Below are 14,224 nucleotides of genomic sequence, written 5' to 3'. Positions count from 1 at the left end.
ATATGGCACCCACTGCAGTCAGAACCCCCCCTACTGGGGACACTTTAACACTATGATATGATGGGCTGTTCTTGGCAGGAGGAGGGTGTCTCCTGTTCCATACTGTTGAATGACCATTAGTAGAAGATAGATGTTATTAGACTTTGGAGATAGACGTGATGGAAGGGATGGAAGCATCATGGTCCTTGGTGCTAGATAGTGTGTTTCTATTGGTCAGGTCATAGTGTGGAGGTTGGAGGACATTGGTGATTTAGGACGTAGGGTAATGTAGAGTAGAGGTTCGTGATTGTTTTGAGAATGAACTAGAAGTCAAATAAAAGCAGAGGATAGAGACAGAGAGACAAAGTGTGTGTGTGTGGCACTGTGCGAGTGTGTTCGTATGTATGCGCCTGCATATTTGGTGTGTGAGAAAATGCGAGTGAAATCCTGCAGTGGTGTCCCTCCTCGTCACCCGTCATTAAAGAATGATTTCCTGAGCCACTGCGGCCAGGGCATGATGAGGTCATGGCGCCATCATTTGTTTTCCAGGAGCGTGTGAAGGTATTGATTGTGACACCAGGGCTCCAGGCAAATGTCGTCCATATTTACCCAGATGAATTAAACAGTCCTGCTTCCGCATGTCACACTGCCTCCAGGATTACGTTAACGCTCTGTCAATATGAACCTGCATTTCAACTCTGAACTCTGACAGAACGTCTCCACACAAAAAGGAAATGACAATGACAGGGTATGCTAAGTAGACTGGTTCCCAGGTCTGTTTGTGCTGAGTTGCAAACGTCTATGGTAATTGTGCATACATCTCTCTCTCTCTATCTCCCTCTCTCTCCCTTTCTCTCCCTCTCTCTCATTGGCATAATAATTATGCTTACAATTGAAAAATAATGATTGTCATTATAAACCTGGGCAGTGCATTTTGGCGATACTGAAATTAAATATGGATGCCACCTTGTGTTCTCCCTCTTAATCAACATCCTTTGAAATATAGAGCCGGATCTCACCTGACAGAACACAAAATACAATATTAAATTGAATACAGCACCGGAGACCGAGATATGGCACTTTGTCAGAGCGAGAGAGAGCTAGTGTGTATTAATTGTCAATAAATAGTTGAGTTATCTACATAGCTGCGAGTGTGTAGTGTACAGTGATGAGGTGTGGCAAATCTCACTTGTTTGTCCACCACACAATTCACTGACTAGTGTATTTCTGTGCCTAATGGTTTTGTCCATTATCTGACGTCTAATTCAGGTATAATAATGCTGGAACCTATTCAGTAAAATGCAACGTTCAGATTACATTTTAGATAGAAATGTAGCGTATTGATACTGAGACAAAGACAGATTCTGCATGATAAAGAACCATGCTTGTTCTACACAATATTGAATAAGCCCTATTGAACACCCTATAGGTCTTTGTTTTTGCAGTCTATTTGGCCTTGATTGGCTGTGTGTCTCCCCTCCTCCAGGTGATGTCATCGTGTACATCAATGACGTGTGTGTCCTGGGCACCACCCATGCCGACGTGGTCAAGCTGTTCCAGTCAGTGCCCATCGGGCAGAGCGTAACCCTGGTACTTTGCCGTGGCTACCAGCTGCCCTACGACCCCGAGGACCCAAGCGCCGGCGCCACCACCACCCTCCTCTCCCCCCTGGGCCTGATGGAGCAGCGCCCCCTCCTGGTCAATGGACGCTCCAACTACGACAGCTACATGGACTACATCTCGCGCACGGCACGTTTCGTCCAGGAGCATGGTGACCAACATCTCAACGCCCACCACCACCATCAACCCCCTCCGCCGCCGCACCCCGGCGACACCCACCTGGACGGCTCCTCCCTGACGCCCGGCGGGCCGCACGGCGAGGACTCTGTGTCCATGGCGTCATCGGGGCGACGCAGGCGGAGCTGCTGGCGCTGACCATGGTGAAGGGGGCGGAAGGGTTCGGGTTCACCATCGCAGACAGCCCTACGGGCCAGAGGGTGAAGCAGGTGCTGGAGCCCCAGGGGTGTCCTGGTCTGTGTGAGGGGGACCTGATCGTAGACATCAACCAGCAGGGAGTGCAGGGCCTCAGTCACTCCCAGGTGGTGGAGCTGCTCAAGGAGTGTGCCGTCGGGGCTGAGACCAGCCTGGTCATCCAGAGGGGTGGAGGAGGTAAGAATAACCCTGGGGCCTCCATAACCGGCTGGCTACTTCCTGTCTTTCTTTCCATGTAGCAGAGCTTCTTCATATACCCATCTCTATCTCTATCTCTATCTCTATCTCTCTCTCTCTCTGTCTCTGTCTGTACAGTCATGACCAAAAGTTTTGAGAATGACACAAATATACATTTTCACAAAGTCTGCTGCCTCAGTTTGTATGATGGCAATTTGCATATACACCAGAATGTTGTGAAGAGTGATCAGATGAATTGCAATCAATTGCAAAGTCCCTCTTTGCCATGCAAATTAACTGAATCCCCAAAAAACATTTCCACTGCATTTCAGCCCTGCCACAAAAGGACCAGCTGACATCATGTTAGGGATTCTCTCATTTTTATTTTTTACTTTTTATTTCACCTTTATTTAACCAGGTAGGGTAGTTGAGAACAAGTTCTCATTTGCAACTGCGACCTGATAAAGCATAGCAGTGTGAACAGACAACACAAAGTTACACATGGAGTAAACAATTAACAAGTCAATAACACAGTAGGAAAAAAAAGGGGGAGTCTATATACATTGTGTGCAAAAGGCATGAGGTAGGCGAATAATTACAATTTTGCAGATTAACACTGGAGTGATAAATGATCAGATGGTCATGTACAGGTAGAGATATTGGCGTGCAAAAGAGCAGAAAAGTAAATAAATAAAAACAGTATGGGGATGAGGTAGGTAAAAATGGATGGGCTATTTACCGATAGACTATGTACAGCTGCAGCGATCGGTTAGCTGCTCAGATAGCAGATGTTTGAAGTTGTGGTGTGAGTGTTGACGAGGACAAGGCAGTAAATCACTCTTTCATGCTGATTGAGTTCGAATAACAGACTGGAAGCTTCAAAAGGAGGGTGGGGCTTGGAATCATTGTTATTCCTCTGTCAACACATGGTTACCTGCAAGGAAACACGTGCCGTCATCATTGCTTTGCACAAAAAGGGCTTCATAGACAAGGATATTGCTGCCAGTAAGATTGCACCTAAATTAACCATTTATCGGATCATCAAGAACTTCAAGGAAAGCGGTTCAATTGTGAAAAAGGCTTCAGTGCGCCCAAGAAAGTCCAGCAAGCGCCAGGACCGTCTCCTAAAGTTCATTCAGCTGGGGGATTGGGGAACCACCAGTACAGAGCTTGCTCAGGAATGGCAGCAGGCAGGTGTGAGTGTATCTGCACCCACAGTGAGGCGGAAACATTTAGAGGATGGCCTGGTGGCAAGAAGGGCAGCAAAGAAGCAGCTTCTCTCCAGGAAAAACATCAGGGACAGACTGATTCTGCAAAAGGTACAGGGATTGGACTGCAGAGGACTGGGGTAAAGACATTTTTTTCTGATGAATCCCCTTTCCGATTGTGGGGGCATCCAGAAAAAAGCTTGTCTGGAGAAGACAAGGTGAGCGCTATCATCAGCCCTGTGTCATGCCAACAGTAAAGCATCCTGAGACCATTTGTGTGTGGGGTTGCTTCTCAGCCAAGGGAGTGGGCTCACTCACAATTTTGCCTAAGAACACAGCCATGAATAAAGAATGGTACCAACACATCCTCCGAGAGCAACTTCTCCCAACCATCCAGGGACAGTTTGGTGACGAACAATGCATTTTCCAGCATGACGGAGCACCTTGCCATAAGGGAAAAGTGATAACTAAGTGGCTTTGGGAACAAAACATCAATATTTTGGGTCCATGGCCAGGAAACTCCCCAGACCTTAATCCCATTGAGAACTTATGGTCAATCCTCAAGATGCGGGTGGACAAACAAAAACCCACAAATTCTGACAAACTCCAAGCATTAATTATGCAAGAATGGGCTGCCCTCAGTCAGGATATGGCCCAGAAGTTAATTGACACCATGCCAGGAGGGATTGCAGAGGTCTTGAAAAAGAAGGATCAACAATGCAAATATTGACTCTGCATCAATTTCATGTAACTGTCAATAAAAGCCTTTGACACTTATGAAATGCTTGTAATTATACTTCAGCATTCCATAGTAACATCTGCCAAAAATATCTAAAGACACTGAAGCAGCAAACTCTGGAAATTAATATTTGTGTCATTCTCGAAACTTTCTCAAAGCTCTCTCACACGGTCTTTCTCCTCCTTTTACTCTATATATCTCTCTCTCTCTCTTTTCCTGGTGACCTGGTCCAGGTGAGTGTGTGTGTCCTGTCTGTGTGTGTCCTGTCCTAAGACCACAGAAACCCATTATACAGTACGGCCGTGTTTAACTGACACACAGCTACTCTCACGTGATCTTTACTCTACTTTACTTTACTTACTAGGGAGAAAAAGTGCTTACCTTCCGTTTACTCTGAAGGACTCATGTTGTGCATATTTAGCTTGCTCTCTTTCTTTGGCATCCGAACAGAGATTTTATTGATTCCATTTCCTGCTTGATAAAAACTCTGACTCACATTAAAGGTTTTTAAGTTTTTCTATTTGTACTGCAACCTTTCTTTTAGAAAAGTTTAGTATGTGTGCAGAGTCTAGACTTTTGTGTGCAGAAAATTACAGCCAAAATCAAGACAATAACTTAAGCAAGATATAAGCTGCTACCCTTACTAACATACTGTATACTACATACTATTAGTTCATTTTAGTATACTGTAAACGAACAGTATCCTTTCAGTTGAGCGTACTAGCTCTTCGCCTGTCTACCGAAAGTTGATGCTGTTGCTTTGCAACCTGTTGCTAGCTAGTTATAGCATACAAATGACTAGTTAGACATTTTACGATTTCGGGTGTGTTCTTAAATTCCATCTGGCGTGCCAGAGTGTGCTCGTAAATTCCGAGCTTTGTCAAATTGTCCGTTTGTAAATTCAGAGCGTTTCGCTCTCGGAGCACACACTGGACACCCGGGCCGAGGAGTAGGGTTGCATTGAGGGTTCTGACCTTACAATGACAGTCAAGCACCCACACTAACGTTGGCTAGCTACTTCCAGACACAAATGAGACCACTCTGACCATTTTACTCGCCCTAGCAGAGCTGGTTAGGCAGTTTTCATGTTATCCAGAGAGTTGGTGACTGTAACTGTGCTGCTGGCAACAATTTAAGAACTCTTTTTCCCTAACGTTTACTGACACCGGCCATATTCAATGGGTGATGGGCGCTCGTATATTCATTATTCTGCAAATCGGAGTGCATTTACGAAAGCACCCGAATGTCCTTTGAGAGCGCACAACGACTATACCATTTAGCTAAGCTAAGAATGGAGGGAATAATCAAGTCAATAAGCGTTAGGTAGTTAGTTAGCCTATAGTTAATATACTTGCACGTTTGATGTATAAGTAGTCAACTAACGTTAGGTAGCTAGCTAACAACATAACGGTACATACTGCTGTAATGATATGCTACGTGGTTCGTAAGGACAGTGGAGCTAACAAATTGTCAGCCAACATAACATGTAAGGTAACTTATTTGAAAAGTCATTAGTTTATTACATTGCTCAACATTTTCTTAACATTGTCATAATTAGTTAAAGCAATGAATTTGTATCTGCTCTCGTTGTACTTCGGCTGCATATTTTTCGCAATTTTCTTCAAATCTGAAAACTATGCCCATTTCCTGAAGAATTGCACTATGGGCCCTAAAGTACAGATATAGTGTCCTCTGCTTGTATGCTTCCTATTTTGGAGCATGTATTATGACATCTGGGAACTTTTGGCATACTAACTATATCCATACTATGACCAATAAGCATACTATATACTCAATTCACATCACAAATAGTGCGGTTAGTATGAGTGTTCGAACAGCTATAGAGTGTAGATCTATTCTATGTGCGCTATTTCTATGCTTCCCGTTCTTAAGTTTAGTTTTAGCCTCTTTTACTTTCGGTTTTGTACACCAGCTTCAAACAGCTGAAAAAACTATGGTTATGGAAAATATATTTCATAGCGGTTTAGATGTGTGCAGACTTTTGTGTGCAGAGAATTACAGCGTGAAATAAATAGACGATGACCTGATCAGGATATTGAATGTTAACAAGCCACCGCTAGTTGCTAATTCGCGCTATAGTGCTTTTATTTCCGTCTTGTTTGTCTGAGAGAAAGGCCTGCTAACAGACAACATGTAACAGGTTGCTAACAGACAACATGTAACAGGTTGCTAACAGGCAACATGTAACGGGCTGCTAACAGACAACCACCTCAAGCTGAACCTCGGCAAGACGGAGCTGCTCTTCCTCCCGGGGAAGGACTGCCCGTTCCATGATCTCGCCATCACGGTTGACAACTCCATTGTGTCCTCCTCCCAGAGCGCTAAGAACCTTGGCGTGATCCTGGACAAGACCCTGTCGTTCTCAACTAACATCAAGGCGGTGGCCCGTTCCTGTAGGTTCATGCTCTACAACATCCGCAGAGTACGACCCTGCCTCACACAGGAAGCGGCGCAGGTCCTAATCCAGGCACTTGTCATCTCCCGTCTATTGCCTCGCTGTTGGCTGGGCTCCCTGCCTGTGCCATTAAACCCCTACAACTCATCCAGAACGCCGCAGCCCGTCTGGTGTTCAACCTTCCCAAGTTCTCTCAAGTCACCCCGCTCCTCCGCTCTCTCCACTGGCTTCCAGTTGAAGCTCGCATCCGCTACAAGACCATGGTGCTTGCCTACGGAGCTGTGAGGGGAACGGCACCTCAGTACCTCCAGGCTCTACACCCACCCAAACAAGGGCACTGCGTTCATCCACCTCTGGCCTGCTCGCCTCCCTACCACTGAGGAAGTACAGTTCCCACTCAGCCCAGTCAAAACTGTTCGCTGCTCTGGCCCCCAATGGTGGAACAAACTCCCTCACGACGCCAGGACAGCGGAGTCAATCACCACCTTCCGGAGACACCTGAAACCCCACCTCTTTAAGGAATACCTAGGATAGGATAAAGTAATCCCCCCCCTTAAAAGATGTAGATGCACTATTGTAAAGTGGCTGTTCCACTGGATGTCATAAGGTGAATGCACCAATTTGTAAGTCGCTCTGGATAAGAGCGTCTGCTAAATGACTTAAATGTAATGTAAATGTAACAGTCTGCTAACAGGCAACATGTAACAGGCTGCTAACAGACAACATGTAACAACAGGCTGCTAACAGACAACAGGCTGTAACAGACAACATGTAACAGGCTGCTAACAGACAACATGTAACAGGCTGCTAACAGACAACATGTAACAGACAACATGTAACAAACTGCTAACAGACAACATGTAACAGTCTGCTAACAGACAACATGTAACAGGCTGCTAACAGGCAACATGTAACAGGCTGCTAACATACAACATGTAACAGACAACATGTAACAAACTGCTAACAGACAACATGTAACAGTCTGCTAACAGACAACATGTAACAGGCTGCTAACAGGCAACATGTAACAGGCTGCTAACAGACAACATGTAACAGACAACATGTAACAAACTGCTAACAGGCAACATGTAACAGGCTGCTAACAGGCAACATGTAACAGGCTGCTAACAGACAACATGTAACAGACAACATGTAACAAACTGCTAACAGACAACATGTAACAGGCTGCTAACAAGCAACATGTAACAGGCTGCTAACAAGCAACATGTAACAGGCTGCTAACAGACAACATGTAACAGGCTGCTAACAGACAACATGTAACAGGCTGCTAACGGACAACATGTAACAGGCTGCTAACAGACAACATGTAACGAGCTGCTAAAAGGCAACATGTAACAGGCTGCTAACAGACGACATGTAACGGGCTGCTAACAGGCAACATGTAACAGACTGCTAACAGACAACATGTAACAGGTTGCTAACAGACAACATGTAACAGACAACATGTAACAGGCTGCTAACAGACAACATGTAACAGACTGCTAACAGGCAACATGTAACAGGCTGCTAACAGACAACATGTAACAGGCTGCTAACAGACAACATGTAACAGGCTGCTAACAGGCAACATGTAACGGGCTGCTAACAGGCAACATGTAACGGGCTGCTAACAGGCAACATGTAACAGACAACATGTAACAAACTGCTAACAGACAACATGTAACAGTCTGCTAACAGACAACATGTAACAGGCTGCTAACAGGCACATGTAACAGGCTGCTAACAGACAACATGTAACAGGCTGCTAACAGGCAACATGTAACAGGCTGCTAACAGGCAACATGTAACGGGCTGCTAACAGGCAACATGTAACAGGTTGCTAACAGACAACATGTAACAGACAACATGTAACAGGCTGCTAACAGACAACATGTAACAGGCTGCTAACAGACAACATGTAACAGGCTGCTAACAGACAACATGTAACAGGCTGCTAACAGGCAACATGTAACAGGCTGCTAACAGACAACATGTAACAGACAACATGTAACAGTCTGCTAACAGACAACATGTAACAGGCTGCTAACAGGCAACATGTAACAGGCTGCTAACATACAACATGTAACAGACAACATGTAACAAACTGCTAACAGACAACATGTAACAGTCTGCTAACAGACAACATGTAACAGGCTGCTAACAGGCAACATGTAACAGGCTGCTAACAGACAACATGTAACAGACAACATGTAACAAACTGCTAACAGACAACATGTAACAGTCTGCTAACAGACAACATGTAACAGGCTGCTAACAGGCAACATGTAACAGGCTGCTAACAGACAACATGTAACAGGCTGCTAACAGACAACATGTAACAGGCTGCTAACAAGCAACATGTAACAGGCTGTAACAAGACAACATGTAACAGGCTGCTAACAAGCACATGTAACAAACAGGCTGCTAACGGACAACATGTAACAGGCTGCTAACAGACAACATGTAACGGGCTGCTGACAGGCAACATGTAACAGGCTGCTAACAGACAACATGTAACAGACAACATGTAACAGGCTGCTAACAGACAACATGTAACGAGCTGCTAAAAGGCAACATGTAACAGGCTGCTAACAGACGACATGTAACGGGCTGCTAACAGGCAACATGTAACAGGCTGCTAACAGACAACATGTAACAGGCTGCTAACAGACAACATGTAACAGACAACATGTAACAGGCTGCTAACAGACAACATGTAACAGGCTGCTAACAGGCAACATGTAACAGGCTGCTAACAGACAACATGTAACAGGCTGCTAACAGACAACATGTAACAGGCTGCTAACAGACAACATGTAACAGGCTGCTAACAGACAACATGTAACAGGCTGCTAACAGACAACATGTAACAGGCTGCTAACAGACAACATGTAACAGACAACATGTAACAGGCTGCTAACAGGCAACATGTAACAGGCTGCTAACAGGCAACATGTAACGGGCTGCTAACAGGCAACATGTAACAGGCTGCTAACAGACAACATGTAACAGACAACATGTAACAGGCTGCTAACAGACAACATGTAACAGTCTGCTAACAGACAACATGTAACAGGCTGCTAACAGGCAACATGTAACAGGCTGCTAACAGACAACATGTAACAGGTAACAAACTGCTAACAGACAACATGTAACAGTCTGCTAACAGACAACATGTAACAGGCTGCTAACAGACAACATGTAACAGGCTGCTAACAGACAACATGTAACAGACAACATGTAACAGACTGCTAACAGACAACATGTAACAGGTTGCTAACAGACAACATGTAACAGACAACATGTAACAGGCTGCTAACAGACAACATGTAACAGGCTGCTAACAGACAACATGTAACAGGCTGCTAACAGACAACATGTAACAGGCTGCTAACAGACAACATGTAACAGGCTGCTAACAGACAACATGTAACAGGCAACATGTAACAGGCTGCCAACAGACAACATGTAACAGGCTGCTAACAGGCAACATGTTGTAGCGGTATTTATTAAAGAGGGGTAAAGAAAGATTTTCTTCGGGCGCCAGGCAGGTATTAACCATGCCGAAAGGAAAAGAGTAGAATAGAGAGAGTACCACTACCAGACCCACACACATCAGGAGAAGAGACTGCCTAGAGTGTAGCCTGTTTACCAGATAGCCAGTGGAGAGAAAAAAGAATACACATCATATAAAACCCACATCACAGCACAGGGGAAACCCAAACAAGAATACCTCATACAATAATACTAATACTAATAATGGCAGAGCAATTCAACAGCAACTTCATACAAGAACGAACCCAGTCATCAACATAGGATTTGCAATAATCTGTATTATTTTCTAGTGGATGAGTGCAGAGGGTATGAATGTGGGGGGTGTTCATCGACACAACAAAGGCCTTAAAAATGTCCACAGTCTTCTCGGCCACATGTCATTAGTACACCCCACCTCAATACAGTTCACATAATATACAACTTGCAAGTAACCTACTAAAATGTCCATCCAAATACTTCTGGCAGGGAAATAATAGTCCAGCTCTAATGAACTTCAATGGGCAGTGCATTTAACAAATAGAGAGTCTGTTGCAGGGTAAAGCACTGGAATGAGAGCGAAGAGAAAGAGAGAGAAGAAGATCAATCTTAGCTGTGGTCTTCAGGCCTGCCGGTGTCTGACTGTCCGATGTTTTGTTGGTTTGTTTGTTAAAGCTTCGCAACAATGTTGCTACTAATCCATGCGATCCATAACGGGCGCGGTCCCAAACAAAAACAACCACGATCTAAAGCGATCACACCGATGATTGAGTGAAATACTTTATAAACTGCAAACAATAACAAACAAAACTTCTGCAGCTCAGCACACACAATCAAACTGTCGCGCCACCCAAGAGTTCCTCCCCAAAGAGCTGAACGAGCTCTCTTTATTTCCTCCTTCCTTGCTGCTCATGCGCTCTTAAAGTGGCAGCGCACGGTGAAGGCTCCTAGCAGATTTCGCCACAATGTAACAGGCTGCTAACAGACAACATGTAACAGGCAACATGTAACGGGCAACATGTAACGGGCAACATGTACCGGGCAACATGTACCGGGCAACATATACCGGGCAACATGTACCGGGCAACATGTAACGGGCAACATGTACCGGGCAACATGTAACGGGCAACATGTAACAGACAACATGTAACAGACAACATGTACCAGGCAACATGTAACAGGCAACATGTACCAGGCAAGCCATCTTTATCTCAGTCATACTATGATTCTCCTCTTGTTTCCTCAAGGATGATTGGAGTGTTGTATTGTATAGAGGATCACATCAGATCCTTATATGAATGCTGTGCTTATACAGGTACATTACTTTGGCTAGAATTGGGGTTTGGAAATTTGATACAATTGTATATGGAACTCAATGTCACTGGTCAAAGTCAGAAAATGGTCCCTTTCTAATATAAGGTAGAAACCCTCTACTTGATGGACCTTGTTTAATGTGACGTCAGTATAGTTTTGTATCATTCAGGGGAGAGAGAGAGAGGGAGTGATCCCATCCACCGTAGAGGTTAATAGCAGGACATGAGTTGTAGTTAAGCCTACTGTGATCAGGAAGCTCCCATTAATCCTCCTGCCCTACTGAAGTGTGGAGTCAGTGATTACAATAATGCCCCACAATGACTCAGCTATTACACTGCCCCCCCCCCCACACACACACACCCCGTCAATAATTGTTGATCAACTGGTAGAAGACTAATAGTCAGAGAGCCAGGCAGATAGCTCCATGGTGACTAACTTACAGAGAAAGGTCAATGTCATTTTAGGAATTGATTTACTGTCAGTTGCACATTTCTTTCTTTATTAGGCTGGCATGTAATCCAGCACCCACAGAGCGCATGTGAACAGAATGAAAAACAGAGGGAAGGAGGAAGCAGGGGAATGGAGGAGAGAAGAAAGGGATTGAGTGCTGAGAGGGTTAAGTCACTTTTGTCTCATGAGGGATGCCCAATACACACGCACGCACGCACGCACGCACGCACGCACGCACGCACGCACGCACAGAGAGAGAGCCTCCCATCTGTGTGGTAGTCGGACCCTGGCGGTCGAGCAGAGCTGGAGGTCAAAAGGAGTGCGCTCTCCTAGAAGTGCTGCTTGCTGGCCCATGAAGCAGCTAGCTAACTGATGTAGATTTAGTCACATTACATCAATCCCACTTAGCACCATTTAGCTCCTCCACGCCACCACCCTGAGGCAGAACGCCACAGTGGAACGTTTGTTTGTCGGACATCTTGTGACAGACAGGCGGTGAAGTTGAAAGGTCATAGTAGTCACTTGACACGATTCAGTCTGTTTCAAACATGACCGTCACCCCCCACCCATACCACATTGACTGGGGATGCAGTCATAAACTAATTTTTCTTCCATTAGGATTTTTTCAGTGATTGAATTTCAATTCACCTCATGTCCTAACTTGAACTGAATTGGAATGGAAATTACCTCAACCCCTGCAGCCAATAGCTCACACTCCCTCCCGGCTCCCAGATCTTAACTTCTGTTGCTTCGGGTGAAAACAGAAAAAATATCTTTCCATCCCTTCAAACCAATCAGGGATGAGAGCTTCCAGCGTTTAGCCAGGCCATTACGTCCCTAATAAAACTGTCACCATTCCATTGAAATGATGTTCCAGCTCTTAATGCCCAGCGATTTGGCTGGGCTGTCAGGGAACTGGACCCAGGCCATCTATTCTAATTAAAATGTCCCCTGTCTCGGTCCCTGAGGACCTGTGCCTCCACTCGACTCACTGCCCAGAGAGAGAGTATAGAGGTGATCGCCAATGTCTGTCTGTCTCACCACATTACACATAACTAGCAAACACGTCCTCTCTTCTCATTGACTCTCAAATGGCTTGTTTGTGTCATGGCACATACACACAGACACACACATACACACAGCTCATCTATTTGGTGAACACTCTCAAACTGCGAGAGAGAGCAGAGGGAGGACTAGCTAACTTGTTGATTATGCATTGGCTCTGTCCATTGTGCAGCAGTGTGTGTATGAGCGTGCATGTGCGTGTGTGTGTGTGTGTGTGTGTGGTGGGGCCAGATGGTTGTGTGGCTAGCACTGGCATGCGGCTCATCTAATAACAGTCAGACGGCTCCAGACGTGTCTACAGTCTACCACCACCCAGCCTCACAACACATTGAGACACCACCATCTGGTGGATGTGTTTAGTACTGACACACTCTGTCACCAGAGATGGAAGCTGCAACAACCTTATTATTAAACGCTCATCTCTTTCACACACACACACACACTCATGATTTCTTGTCCGTGTAGAGCCTTGCGGCGCTGTCGTGGCTCTTTTATGGCGGGTTGCCATGCCAACCCCTCCATTAAAGGCAGAGACCGCGTTAGTGAGATCCTAAATGATCAGTGGGGGCTGAGTTACGCCACAGCAGCTCTGTCTGTCAGAGGATGGCCACAGGCCTCACTAACTAGGAAGAGGGAGAGCTCTTATCTCTGGGAGCTATTGACTATTGAGATGTATGATTTTAGAGAGGGCCCAGCACTCTGTGCGTGTGCCTGCTTACTTGTGTGCAATTGCGTGTGTGTGTGCTCTTGTTTGTGTATGATGTAGCCTGGTTGCACGTTGTCATGGTCACCAGTACTCAACGGATGAGCGTTGCCGTGAAAGTTGCAACCACTGTCACTGTGTGAAGGCTTCATTGAATGTGTCTTCTTCTTTTTTACACCATGTCTCCACAAATATTATAGTATTTGAAGTAACGTAAGTGATCATCATTGCTAAATGGTAGCAGAAACACATATATTAGCTGTACATGCACTGTGGGTGTAATGTCTGTGTTTACACCGTGCCTCTAGCCCATAGCTTTTTGCTGGTCATGTCATATAGCTGTTCATTATTGCTTCATGGTTTGCTACTTCATAACTACCTTATGACAGCTAAATGTATGTTATCAGTGCAGTCACTTGAGCTTGCAATGTGAATGTGAATGTGTGTGTGTGTGTGCGTGAGCGTGTGTTTGTTCATGTGTGTATACATCCATGTGTATGTCTTCAATTGTATTGGTATCAATTCCCATAATGCTCATCGTCAGGAATGGAGGAGGTCCACACCGTTTACTCTCTCCTCCATGGATCAGAAACAGACTCACTTACCATCCCTAACATCCAGTGAATTACGCCTGATCACTTTTAAACGGT

At 45.2% G+C, this 14,224-nt stretch overlaps 1 protein-coding gene across 1 annotated transcript in view; it reads left to right on the top strand.

The window, feature by feature from the left end:
- Window positions 1-14,224, top strand: part of LOC118366373 (membrane-associated guanylate kinase, WW and PDZ domain-containing protein 2-like) — a 237,559-nt gene that overhangs the window by 184,614 nt on the left and 38,721 nt on the right. The window contains 2 exon segments of the mRNA XM_052491622.1: window positions 1,466-1,879; window positions 1,882-2,148. Of these exon segments, the coding sequence (XP_052347582.1) occupies window positions 1,466-1,879; window positions 1,882-2,148 (681 nt within the window).

Source organism: Oncorhynchus keta, chromosome 33 (genome assembly GCF_023373465.1).
Source record: "Oncorhynchus keta strain PuntledgeMale-10-30-2019 chromosome 33, Oket_V2, whole genome shotgun sequence".
Taxonomy (NCBI): Eukaryota; Metazoa; Chordata; class Actinopteri; order Salmoniformes; family Salmonidae; genus Oncorhynchus; species Oncorhynchus keta.
The sequence above is the reverse complement of the archived record's forward strand: the minus strand, read 5'-3'. Positions and strand labels throughout refer to the sequence as shown.